A 13,745-nucleotide genomic window follows, 5' to 3' on the forward strand; every position below is an offset into this window, starting at 1 on the left:
ATCACGTTTTCATTATGAGCAAAGCATCGTTTTCTCAATGGGGAATTGAATTGTGCTTAAATTTTGGGAGAATTTAGCATTTAAGGACCAGAATTATCGAATTATTGCGGATCAAGATCGGAGACATGCGTAGATAGTGCTTACATGGCTCCTCGAGCTAGTTTTTTCTATTTGGCTTGTTACGACAGTATTGCTGATGACAAAAAAAAAAAAAAAAAACATATGATCCTATATATTATTTTGAAACTCTAGAAGTTTAAATCATTAGTTTTGAATCGTAGGGCAACCCTCGTTGTCACCTAATTTAGTAAACAGTTGCTACCCAAGAAAGCCCGATTCGATGAGGATGGTCCTCTCCAAGCCAAACCTAGGTATCCCTCTCCAAAGGTTGGCAAGGGAGGGTGGCCCTCACTTAAGGCTAGCAAACTCTATTGGCCATCGACAAGGCCTAGCAGTGGCTAGTAGGGAAAAAGAAATAAAATGAAAAATGAAAAAAATTGACAAAAACTAACAAAAATTCTAAAAATATTGAAATATTATTAGTCCATGTCAATGTTAGTCATTCCATGCAAAACACCCGATGTCGGTGTTATCAATTGTAGGCCAAAATTGATCGGATGGACCTAATTAGCAAAACAATACTGAATTAATAAAAGTACAATAGATTTAGATGCAATCTTCCCATTTTCTCTATTTGCAGTTAATGAGGCAAATCAATAATGTTCAAACAAGAACATTCGGTGACTTTATAGCCGTCGGATCAAGTCCATTAAATCGTACTCCTTCATTTCAGTTTCAATCCAACAGTAGAATCAGCGGTTGAATTTGCTGGAGAAATTCTGATAAAAAAAAAAGAATTTGTCATAGAAATTTCACCAAAAACATATTTCTTTGTTTTCATTCATCCATTCTCTTTTTCAAGGGGTATTGACTGCACGGTCGACGCCCGGAGTGCTCAAGGTATGAATGCCCATAGTCAAACCTTAAAAATCGCATTCTCAACCAGCGAGAAAAAGATAAAACGAAAAAAAATTCCAAAATAGAGTCAAGTCAGCAGGGTTGACTCGAATCAGGTTGACCATTTTGGATGCGCAAAGTTGAAGTTACTGAGATGAATGCAAATACTCAGAAATTGACAGACTTTCCATAAGACATCACAATAGGATACAAATTATTGTTAAGAAGATACGACAACGATTTATAGCTTTAGCCTATCCAGGATCAATACATTCCCCAAAACTCAACCAGCTAATATCTAATCAATCCCAGTAGCAATCGGCCATAATGTTCCAACAATATCAACCCAATGCGGGAAAATACTAAAGGACTGATCTCTAGTCATATTGCTAAAGGCTCGACACACCAATAATACAGCAGTATATTGTCATCGCAAACATATAATAACAAAAGAGTAAGAAATTCTAATTATGGAAAACAATTTAGAGAAGGGTTATAAACTAGTTGATTTTAATCTCTTGAACAAAATATTAAAATTTCAGCCAATGCCGGCAGAGTTTCGCCGTCGAATCTAAACCACCTATTCTCCTTTGAACCGTCTCTCTCTCTTTCCTTTTTCTTTTCGTGTGAACACTCCTCTTTCTTTTTCGCTATCAAGAACGTTCAGTTCACCTTTTTCTTTCCTTTTTGATTTCTCTTCTTTTTCTAAAGGTGTGTTGGCCACTTGAGAAGACAGCCCATCGATAATGAGCACAAGGGAGCACGATATCGATCTTTACAATTAGTTCGAAAATTGATGTCAGAATATACGGATGTGATCACGTCATGTGTCGGATTCGGCCCTTGCTGACATGGGCTTTTCAAAGCCCAAACAACTGCCGAACCATGTTGAGGATCTTGTCCTTTCTAACTTTCAAGTTGTGTCCATGCTGAGAAAGGCCCGCAAAGAAAAGGACGAGAGTATGAATGCTTGCGTGGATTAATTTGCCGAATAGAATAAGATCACACAACAAAGGAGAAACCATAACATTTCCTTGTGTACTCTTATCAACTGGTCTGGTGATTGTTAGTGTATAAGTCTGGATATTTTTTAACATAGTATCTTGGTACTTGATAGATGTGCATAAAAATAAAATTTGGTAGAAGATAAAGACATGGTGAAAGTCTTATTCACAGTTTTGGATGAGAGAAAGAAGTAAGGGATTCTCTCTTCATTTTGACTCTCCCACTTCACTCGTTCTTTTTCAATTTGTTGCACGGCACAACCGTGATTAAAGTTTCATTCACAGTTTTGGATGAAAGAAAGAAGTAAGGGATTCTCTTTTCGATTTTGACTCTTCAACTTTGCTCATTCTTTTTCAATTTGTTATAATTTTTGCCAAAAGACCTAGTGAATTGGAATTACCCTATTAACACAATTCATTTCAGAGCAAGCAGATCATTTATGATGAAAAGGAGGAGGGGGTGATCATTATAGTATCTTAAGGATGAGAATCGACAGTATAATATCCGCATCAAGGATTGAAGTTATTTATAGTGTTGTTCATCCAATCCTTTGTAATAACTACTCGTAATAACAGATTTGCAAAGTAGATTTGTTTACCATAAGAGATTCATTGTTCCTAACGTGGCTTTACTCATGCATACGGACACCACTTTGTTGGCTGCGTTCATTTTTTTCCCCTCAAATAGGGAAAATCCTATTTGAACTTATCGTTGCCCCTAAACGCTATGTAGGATAAAAGGTTGTTCTATATGGACTTACTAGCTCGCCACATACGCAACCTTGGTGGATGTACTTGTCCATCTCATTTAACCAAGAAGATGAAATTGGTCATGAATGCTTCAAAAATCAGATCAACCTTGGAGGGAGCCGTGGTTGGGATCTGCCGAAACATCGAATGCATCATCACCGACGGCTTTGCTTTGAAGAACCCTGGTGATTCTGCCCTAGAAATTGAAGTCCCAACACTTCTTGCTTGTCACTCATGGAGAGTTTAATGGGCCAAGTTCCAGGCCCGTGGATTGTGGAAGCAATTTTGAAGGACTGTAGGGTTTTGTTGGCCCAACTTGCGGAAGTCTCAGTGTCCTATGTGCCCAAGGAAGCGAACAAGCCGGCGGATTGGGCCGCGAAAGCCCATTGGGAAAACCTTCTCCCTAATCATTGGCTGCATAATCCCCCCGCCTACTACGGTTTTTTTTATGTACTAATTCCGAACTCAATTGCGTTTCAGCAATGGTTTAGTAATGAATACTTCTTTCGACAAAAAAAAAAAAAAAAAAGTCACCTAATTACATTCATTGCATTGCATAGAATAGTCTTATGATTAAATTGGACAAAAAGTCCTAAATTTTTTGCATTTGACCAATACAATCCTAAAATTCTTAATTGTGCCAATTTAATTATGAGCATTTTTACATTTTGCCAATTGAGTTCATTTGGGTAATTTGAATTGAAATCACTGACGTGAATAATGGTGGTGTCATGTAAAATGGCTAGCCCTGAGGTAGACAATGTTTTTCTATATATATTAAAAATAATTTGATTATTCAATATTTTTAATTTATAAATTTTCTTTCTTTCTTTTCCATTTTTTTCTAAATAGTCCGGCGAGGGTCGCTAGCCGACCCTCGCCGGTTGTGGCCCTTGCCTAGTGACAACGAGAGTTGGCCAGCGACTCTCGTTAGCCACCAATTACGTCAGCGATTTTGGACTAAAGTTGATTGGATAGATTCAATTGGCAAAATTCAAAAATATTTTGGATTTCAATTGGTAAAAATTAAAAGATTTAGGATTGAATTAACCAAAGTATTATAAGTTTATAACTTTTTCATTTTTTTTTGGAGAAAATATAGACATTTCTCATGTGATGCCTAGCTTTCATGAACCAAGTAAGATTCACGTGACTTAGTTCACCCCAAGAAGTCTCACTTTTACATTCGTTTGTGTTGATCTTATCCATATAAGAGCATCTTGCACCACTAGTCTTTCCAAAATAGAGTCAAGTCAGCAGGGTTGACTCGAATCAGGTTGACCATTTTGGATGCGCAAAGTTGAAGTTACTAAGATGAATGCAAATACTCAGAAATTGACAGACTTTCCATAAGACATCGATTACGCAATAGGATACAAATTATTGTTAAGAAGATACGACAACGATTTATAGCTTTAGCCTATCCAGGATCAATACATTCCCCAAAACTCAACCAGCTAATATCTAATCAATCCCAGTAGCAATCGGCCATAATGTTCCAACAATATCAACCCAATGAGGGAAAATACTAAAGGACCGATCTCTAGTCACATAGCTAAAGGCTCGACACACCAATAATACAACAATATATTGTCATCGCAAAGATATAATAGCAAAAGAGTAAGAAATTCTAATTATGGAAAACAATTTAGAGAAGGGTTATAAACTAGTTGATTTTAATCTCTTGAACAACGTATTAAAATTTCAGCCAATGCCGGCAGAGTTTCGCCGTCGAATCTAAACCACCTATTCTCCTTTGAACCGTCTCTCTCTCTTTCCTTTTTCTTTTCGTGTGAACACTCCTCTTTCTTTTTTCGCTATCAAGAACGTTCAGTTCACCTTTTTCTTTCCTTTTTGGATTTCTCTTCTTTTCTCTAAAGGTGTGTTGGCCACTTGAGGCTACAGCCCATCGATAATGAGCACGAGGCAGGCACGACATCGATCTTCACAATTAGTTCGAAAATTGATGTCAGAATATACGGATGTGATCACGTCATGTGTCGGCATCGGCCCTTTCTGACATGGGCTTTTCAAAGCCCGGACAACTGCCGAACCATGTTGAGGATCTTGTCCTTTCTAACTTTCAAGTTGTGTCCATACTGAGAAAGGCCCGCGAAAAGGACGAGAGTATGAATGTTTGCTCGGATTAATTTGCCGAATAGAATAAGATCACACAACAAAGGAGAAACCATAACATTTCCTTGTGTACTATTATCAACTGGTCTGGTGATTGTTAGTGTATAAGTCTGGATATTTTTTAACATGGTATCTTGGTACTTGTTCGATGTACATAAAAATAAAATTTGGTAGAAGATAAAGACATTGATGGATTTGGAATTAAAATATATATATATCTAGACAACATGGTTCCGGTTCATATAGTAACATCTGCCGCTGTCACATGAAGACTTGCCACGAGGTGGTTGCATGACCACTGGTGGTGATCGCTAGAGGACAAGACCACCACCATGAGGTGGTCGTAGAGAGAGAGAGAGCCTTGTGGTTTGTCCACTGAATTGCAATCTAAAAGGGAGGGAGGGAATGAGGTGCATGGCATAGCCATGGTGAAAGTCTTATTCATAGTTTTGATTGAGAGAAAGAAGTAAGAGATTTTCTCTTCTAGACAACGTGGTTCCGGTTCATATAGTAACATCTACCGTTGTCACATGAAGACTTGCCACAAGGTGGTTGCATGACCACCCGGTGGTGATCGCTAGAGGACAAGACCACCACCATGAGGTGGTCGTAGAGAGAGAGTCTTGCGGTTTATCCACTAAATTGCATTCTGAAAGGGAGGGAGGGAGTGAGGTGCATGGCACAGCCATGGTGAAAGTCTTATTCACAGTTTTGGATAAGAGAAAGAAGTAAGGGATTCTCTCTTTGATTTTGACTCTCCCACTCCACTAGTTCTTTTTTCAATCTGTTGCATGGCACAACCGTGGCGAAAGTTTCATTCACAGTTTTGGACTAGAAAAAGAAGCAAGGGATTCTCTTTTCGATTTTGACTCTCCCACTCCGCTCATTCTTTTTCAATTTGTTACTATAAAAGTAGTTGCTTCAAATTTTGCCAAAAGACCCTATGAATTGGAATTACCCTATTAACACAAATCATTTCTAAGCAAGTAGATCATTTATGATGAAAAAGGTGGAGGGGGTGATCATTGGAGTCTATGAAGGATGAGAATCAACTGTATAATTTGCAAACAAATTGACTTTGCAAATATGTTATTTAGTAGTTATTACAAAGGATTGGACAAACAACACTATAAATAACTACTTGTAAGAGATTCATTGTTCCTAACCCGGCTTTACTTGTGCATACGGACAACACTTTGTTGGCCGCGTTAATTTTTTTCCCCCCTCAAATGGGGGAAATCCTATTTGAACTTATCGTTGCCCCCTAAACGCTATATAGTATAAAAGGTTGTTCTATATGGACTTACCAGCTCGCCTCATACGCAACCTTAGTGGAGGTACTCATCCATCTCATTTAACCAAGATGAAATTGGTCATGAATGCTTCAAAAATCAGATCAACCTCGGAGGGAGCCGTGGTTGGGATCTGCCGAAACGTCGAATGCATCATCACCGACGGCTTTGCTTTGAAGAACCCTGGTGATTCTGCCCTAGAAATTGAAGTCTCAACACTTCGTGCTTGTCACTCATGGAGAGTTTAACGGGCCAAGTTCCAGGCCCGTGGACTGTGGAAGCAATTTTGAAGGATTGTAGGGTTTTGCTGGCCCAACTTGAGGAAGTCTCAGTGTCCTATGTGCCCAGGGAAGCGAACAAGCCGGCGGATTGGGCCACAAAAGCCCATTGAGAAAACATTCTCCCTAATGGTTGGCTGCATAATCCCCCCCCTCCCCGCCTACTATGGTTTTTTATTATGTACTGATTCCAAACTTAGTTGCGTTTCAGCAATGGCTTAGTAATGAATAGTTCTTTCAACAAACAAAATAAAAAGTCACCTAATTACGTTCAATGCATTGCATAGAATAGTCTTATGATTAAATTGGACAAAAAAAAATCCTAATTTTTTTGCATTTGACCAATACAATCCTAAAATTCTTAATTATGCCAATTTAATTATAAACCTTTTTACATTTTGCCTATTGAGTTCATTTGGGTAATTTGAATTGAAATCGCTGCGTGAATAATGGTGGTGTCATGTAAAATGGTTAGCGGTGATGTAGACAATTTTTTTCTATATATATTAAAAATAATTTGATTTTTAAATATATTTAATATTTAATTTTTCTTTCTTTCTTTTCCCTTTTTTTTTCTAAAAAGTCTAGGGAGGGTCGCTGACCAACACTCACCGGTTGTGGTCCTTGCCTAGCGACATCGAGAGTTGGCTAGTGACTCTCACTAGCCACCAATTACGTCAGCGATTTTCGATTAAAATTGATCGGATGGATTTAATTGACAAAATTCGAAAATATTTAGGATTTTAATTGGTAAAAATTAAAAGATTTAGGACTGAATTAACCAAAGTATAATATGTTTATAACTTTTTCAAATTTTGTTTCTGATCAAATATGGACATTTCTCATGTGATGCTTGGCTTTCATGAACCCAGTAAGATTCACGTGACTTAGTTCACCCCAAGAAGTCTCACTTTTACATTCGTTTGTGTTGATCTTATCCATATAAGAGCATCTTGCACCACTAGTCTTTTTATAGGTCCTCTCATTCGCAAGTCTTCCGTGACAATAGTTCTTATTTAACATATCAAATATCAAAACCTTCTATTGGAGTAATTTTATGGCATTACGAATCTTGACTTTTAGCTTGGCTTTATTCATCCATCCTCAACTCAATAAAATTTCTTCCAACCGGTTTTTTAATTGGTAGGTTATAAATATTGTTATCAATAGAATTCTTTTATGGCGTTAAGAATCTTGACTTTTAGCTTGGCTTTATTCATCCATCGTCAACTCAATAAAATTTCTTCCAACTAGTTTTTTAATTGGTAGGTTATAAATATTGTTATCAATAGAATTCTTTTATGGCATTAAGAATCTTGACTTTTAGCTTGACTTTATTCATCCATCGTCAACTCAATAAAATTTCTTCCAATCGGTTTTTTTAATTGGTAGGTTATAAATATTGTTATCGGTCATGCGCAAACTTAATTAAAGAACAAATTTGTAGCACCAGAATGATGGACCTAAAACCACCTACCGAACCTCTAGTGGTTCCTATTAAAATATTTTATAGTCAACTAACCACAAATTATTTTACCCAAAAGAAAAGAAAAAAAACTCAGCACACATTTACCTTATCTTGTTTTCTTTTTAAAATAATTGATAATGATTTCATAGGATTCTAAAAGATGATATATTCAAACGTCTCTAGACATGTTATTTATCTCCAACATTCATAATCTATGTTACCTTCCTATATATATATAATGATAATGGATGTATAAGAAATGATACACCATTTGAAGTTAATCTCACGTTCATATAATAATTTAAAATACTATATAAATCAATGATGGCGTTACAAAATTGTGCACATACCTCTTGATCTTATTTGGTAGTTTCGTTAAGTATGCAAGAATTGAAAGCAGATAATAATATCATTCTTTTGATAATAATGCAGTGTCCGAAAGTTTGAGCACAGGATTAATTCCCATCTGTTTAGCCTTGAGTGACCGGGATGGACAAGCTTATCATTTGAGCAACCCTTCACAATTTCGGGTTTATATCATGATAGACTTATAGAACGTTGTTTTGTCACTGGAACTGAAAAGGCGTGGCATCAAAAAGTTGGAATGAAGCTCTCTTTCACCATGCTTTCATACCGCGCGTTTCACGTATGCGTATCAGGAAATCAATCGTGCCATGATTGTGGAAAACCAATTCAACATTAACCGTACAAGGGATATTTATGTAGGATTATTTTTTTATTGGTACGGATATCAGTTCGTCCTAAACTTTTTAATTTGGTTAATTTAATCAGAAACTTGTAAACAATTTGTCAATATAGTCATTCCAATTAATTTTGATTGGAAATTGTTGACGTAGTGCAAATTTTTAATTCTTAGATTTTTTTTCTTTTTTCTTACTTCCCTCTACTAGTTCAAGGCCTCGATGGTGGCCATTGGCCACGAAGGTTGCCGGCCATAGGCGAGGGCCATAACGCCCTCACAAGTCCATCGTAAAGAAGAAAAGAAAAATGAAAAATATAAATTATTTAGAAAAAATAAGCAAAATTAATAAAAATTGCAAAAAGTGTCCAGGTCAATGCTGGTCGTATCACAGAATAGCTAACGTCCATGTCACGATTTTTTGCCAAAATTAACAGGGGAGACTATATTAGTAAATTGTCAAAATATTTATAAATAAATTGAAAGGTTTATAATTGAATTAGCATTCATACGATGGAATTAAGAATTTTTGTGTAACTATACTAAAAAAGAGAGCAAACGCATTGTTTGCCTACGAAAAGGGCAATGCTCTCTCCCATCTCTGGTTAATTTCCTCCAAGTAGCCTTTTGATTTCTAATTGATACATAAATGTGAACATTGCCGATACTATAGTACCACAAAAAATCCTCAAAATTTACCCCATGAGATGCCTATATTTAAAATATTTTTTGCCTCGGGGCAGCAGTGTGGTGGATCCACTTGACATGTCAATGGTGGGTGGCGCGGCGGCGGCCGGCTAAGCTATAGGTGGTGGATTGTGCTAGCGTATTGGATAGGCGGATTTTGTGGTGTGTAACTTTGGAACATAAGGAGCGATAAAGTAGGAAAAGAAGAAGACGCATATTTGTAAGTAAGATCAGAATCCTAACTGATATCCGATACAATTTGAAATGAAAATGCTAAATTGATTATGGTTTTTGTAGGTTCTTTTTTTAAGGTTCAATTCGAAATGAAAATCCTAATTGGGGATGCTTCTTTAAAGGTTCTCTTTCATCCTTTGCTCATGCTAGTTCAAGTTTTCCACGAGTCACCTACGACATGCGAGGGAACTACTGCAGCAAGAAAGGAAACAATTTCTTACGGAAACAAGACATTTCAATTCCACAAATAAAAGGAGGAAACCCCCTCTTATTAGAAACCGAAGCAAACGAAAGAAGGGAAAAAAATTGCATACATAAGTACACATGACAAATAAAGAGGAAAAAATGAAACAAAGAGAAGAAAAACTTCGATATGAGAGGGAAAGAGAGATAGAGAGAGATCAAGGATAAGGACTTCCGGCGAAACTTGGTAGGAAAGAACCAGACCAGGTGATTTATTGGAGGGGCCTGTCAGCGAACCACCGGCCGAGGTTATAGACCTCAGTAGGTTGGAATCATCGTTTGGATCATTAGAAAAGTAATTTCCTAAATACAATTACAACGCGTGAACATTTCAACTCCAGAGAGAAGGGAATAAATCATCAATTGAACTAAAGAAAAGCCTTTTCACCATGAATGCACGCATTATTAGCAAAAATCAAAAGAGAACTAAAAGGCGGAGCAAGTTTGACCGCAGAGAGAGAGAGAGAGAGAGAGAGAGGAGGGAGGATGGGGAAGGGGGTGGGTGGGTGGGTGGAATGAGTTTTGACTCAAGAAGAGCTCTGCCCTCGGAGGAAAGAGCCGGACTTGGTGATCTCTCGGATGGGCCTGTCGGTGAATCGGATCAGGTTGTAGATCCATGCCCCGGAAATCGCCCCGGTTGTTGGTGCCACGATGTAGATCCACAGCTTGTCGTAGTGGTGAAACACTATCGCCGGACCCAAGCTCCTTGCCGGATTCATAGATGCTCCCGTTACTGGCCTAACCACCACCCAAAAAATAATAATAAATAAATAAAATAACACAGATTATCATCACGAAATACTTAGGGTGCGCATGATAAAATTTCTGAAATATAAATTGATTTATGGCCAAAAATTGATTTCTTAATTTCTCTTTCAAAAATTGAGAAATTAAAAATTTTAACTTTTGATTTTTTCTTCAAATCTATTTTTGGAATAGAAATCTGTTCTAGAAATAAAAATCAAATTGCAAACGGATTTCTATTCCAAACCTGTTTTGGAAAAAATGAAATAGAGAAGTAGAGAAGTAGAAATTTTATCATTCGTGCCTTTAATTTCTGCCCGGATTATTATTTTGTTTCTTAGCAAAATGAAAATTTGTTGCTCAACCTTATTTCGCGGGGTGATAGAAGTTCGGCCCGAGAAACAAGGAAAATGATATCGATAATTTATATGACTTCCTCTTTGTATCGATAGTCAAAGTTCATACATGGAGTGTAATTTAAGAAGAGGTTGATAATGATCTTTCCATTAATGGTGTAAACATGAAATTAATATAATAATTGAGCCAGCAATATCTTATAAGATAAAACTCAACCATGATGCTCTTTATTTAAACGACGTAATCAATCATGAACAATTTTTCTATTCAAAAGGTGTTAGTCAGTCAATAATCATGGTCAACATCTCTTTTTCAGCCTGAGATGAGGGTAAGATGAAGATATAAGGAATTGAAATGGTCAATACCCTGCAAACATCACGTTAAGCAAGACGGTTGCTCCAACAGCAAGGCCAGCGAGCTCCCCTATCTGCACCAAAAACAAACATGAAGTAAATTAACTAATTACTGAAAGGGACATAATAAATCAGTTTTGGACATAATTGAAGTTCATATTTTAAAATCCTTTTGTAATTTAAAAACTAAGACGCGGAATATTATCTAATTTGACTGGAACGAATATTTAAATCGGGTTTGGAAGAATCGTGGGCCAAATGTTTGGTGAGAAGTCTTATCAAGCAGCATGTGATAAGCTAATGAATATCTATCTGGCATTCAATATGCACGATTCTCCATATCCCTTTGCTGACGATTTCTGACAAACGCTAACACGTTCCAGCCTCGACGGTGACATGAATACTACGTAACAAATTTTATGGCATAATTGATGGAATTATAGCGTTTTTCTATGGCACGAATTGAGGCAACTAGGAAATCTGAATATGACATTGGAACACGAACGACCAGCCTTTGTTAGAACTCAGAAGTGGGTCAACCATTTTCCTGTCAAGAGAGAGGTCTCTTGTCGAGAAGTTTGGAATGGACCCTATTGACACAAAAAGGGTCGTCGGAGAAGTCGTTCAAGAAGAAGCGGAAAAGAACCTAAGGTTGGTTGGGTGGCGGGCCCGCTGCCCTCCGGCCTCTATGTGTTATGCACAAAATACATCAATTAGTTTCCATGTCTACAAGGATTTCATGTGATTTCTTCGTGAATTCATGCGGTTTTATGGGATTTTCTTATCCCGCCTCCTCTTGAAGAGATTGATCACTAATTTTCCCATTATCAGCAAGTAATTAAAAGAAATAAATTAGAACTTACTGCTCTATTATCGGTGGCAACGCCAGAGATGACGAACATGAGGTAAAAAGTGATGATGAACTCAAACACGAATGCTTGCACATCCGAACCAGCCGGTTGAGTCCCCAGGAAATGGTTCAGCTTGCCAGTGAATAGCAACCGCAGTGTCCCATTCGCCAACGTTGATCCCAAAACTTGTGCCAATATATATGGAGGCACCTGCACGCCAAGAAGAAAATGCAACCGAGAGGAAGTTTTAGCTTAGCGAAAAATTAATAAAAGAATCCTCCGTTAACTGCCTAAATTAATGCTTTCGTGAGTCAAGACTTAGAGAACATGAGATTGCAATTTAATTAATGAATAAGGGATCGTGATCAAGCTTGGATCGGAAAAGATTGGATGCGTCAAGCTCATTCAAGAGTGAAAACTAATAATTCAAATCGTTCTTCTGGAATGCGATTGATTCAATATGTTTTGGAATATGGAAAATTTCCCATGACACTTTTGCAAACCATTCAATGGCGGTGGCTTTTTAGAATCATGTGATCTAAGCAAAGCTTTCTAGACAGGCCTTTAATGACTGGCAGGTCAAACAAGCAATATTGGCGTTCATCATTTGACACGGATTATAACATATCTTAATAGGAAGATAAGACAAAAGTAGATTAGGTGTTATGACTTTGGAAGAGATATGGTTGCACCTGTTTCCACGGAAGCCTCTTGCAGGTGGCGAAAGCAATGGTGACGGCCGGGTTGAAATGGGCGCCGGAGATGTGTCCGACGGAGTACACCAGCACCATCACCGCTAACCCCCATACTATCGATATCCCCGGGAGCGTCACCACCTTGTCGTAGTCCAAGTTCACCGCCACGGACCCACAACCCGCGAATATCAAGAAGTATGTCCCGAAGACCTCTGCGATCAACTGCAACGTTTTGAGAAATTCGTGATCAAACAAAAGAATGACGAACATCCGAGTGAATACGAAAAGGACGAAAACAAAAGGACAAAAGGAAAGCAAGAAGGAAGGGATTGGGGGAAAAAAGAGTAGATGGAGATGAGAACACGAGTAACCTTTTGAATGAAGGGAAAAGAGAAGAAAGTGCTTTCAATTTCTTCCTTGGTGTTGGAATTGTCTTTCATTTCCAAGACAACTCCGTGGTTTCCATTGCTCCCACTCATCTGATCTGTCATTTTCCGCTAAAATTTCAGAGAAAATGCTCAGGATAAGAAGCAAACAACAGCTTTTGGGGATCGACCAGAAGGGGAAGGAAATCACTGATAGGGATTCTTTCCGTTTGGCCTCTGGAAAGAAGCTGGCCCAACTAATACTTGTACTTCAGAGAGAGAGAGAGAGAGAGCTTTTGGGGATCGACCAGAAGGGGAAAGAAAGTTTGGCATCTGGAAAGAAGCTGGCCCAATTAATATACTTCAGAGAGAGAGAGAGAGAGAGAGAGAGAGAGAGAGTGGATAACGACTGGGTCATAGTTTGAATTTCAAGGAGATAAAACGTTGAAAAATATTACCTGCGAACTGACCAGGCATTGAAGGCCGCTTCAACCGCAGACACATCCTTAAAATGAGCAGGCATGTTGGATTTTTAATTTGGGGAAAGTTCCTTAAATGGGATGCCTATTTGGCATTATGAATTTTGAGAATGGACCAGGCATTGAAGGCTGCTTCAATCGCCATAGCCGAG

General features: G+C 37.9%; 1 protein-coding gene across 2 annotated transcripts; it reads right to left on the reverse strand.

Annotated features, from left to right (window-relative positions):
• Positions 1-9,921: 9,921 nt before the first annotated feature.
• On the reverse strand, positions 9,922-13,455 carry LOC104457364 (aquaporin NIP1-1). 2 transcript variants are annotated; one of them, XM_039312260.1, is made up of 5 exons: positions 13,121-13,455; positions 12,747-12,971; positions 12,067-12,264; positions 11,216-11,277; positions 9,922-10,482 (listed from the first exon to the last, which is right to left on the reverse strand). In XM_039312260.1, the coding sequence occupies exons 1-5, from the start codon at positions 13,238-13,240 to the stop codon at positions 10,176-10,178; spliced, it is 912 nt and encodes a 303-aa protein (XP_039168194.1). In that variant the 5' UTR covers positions 13,241-13,455; the 3' UTR covers positions 9,922-10,175. The 2 variants fall into 2 exon arrangements, with proteins under 2 accessions (XP_039168194.1, XP_039168195.1); XM_039312261.1 differs by having other exon boundaries at positions 10,240-10,487; positions 13,121-13,453.
• Positions 13,456-13,745: the final 290 nt, after the last annotated feature.

Source organism: Eucalyptus grandis, chromosome 5, assembly GCF_016545825.1.
Source record: "Eucalyptus grandis isolate ANBG69807.140 chromosome 5, ASM1654582v1, whole genome shotgun sequence".
Classification (NCBI taxonomy): domain Eukaryota; kingdom Viridiplantae; phylum Streptophyta; class Magnoliopsida; order Myrtales; family Myrtaceae; genus Eucalyptus; species Eucalyptus grandis.

Excerpts from the sequence above, each read along its gene's own strand:
- LOC104457364 (XM_039312260.1), bottom strand. The coding sequence starts at position 13,240 with ATGACAGATCAGATGAGTGGGAGCAATGGAAACCACGGAGTTGTCTTG. Across the intron at positions 12,972-13,120 it reads CTTTTCCCTTCATTCAAAAG|TTGATCGCAGAGGTCTTCGG; the intron begins GTTACTCGTGTT and ends AAAACGTTGCAG. Across the intron at positions 11,278-12,066 it reads TTGCCACCGATAATAGAGCA|ATAGGGGAGCTCGCTGGCCT; the intron begins GTAAGTTCTAAT and ends TTTTTGGTGCAG.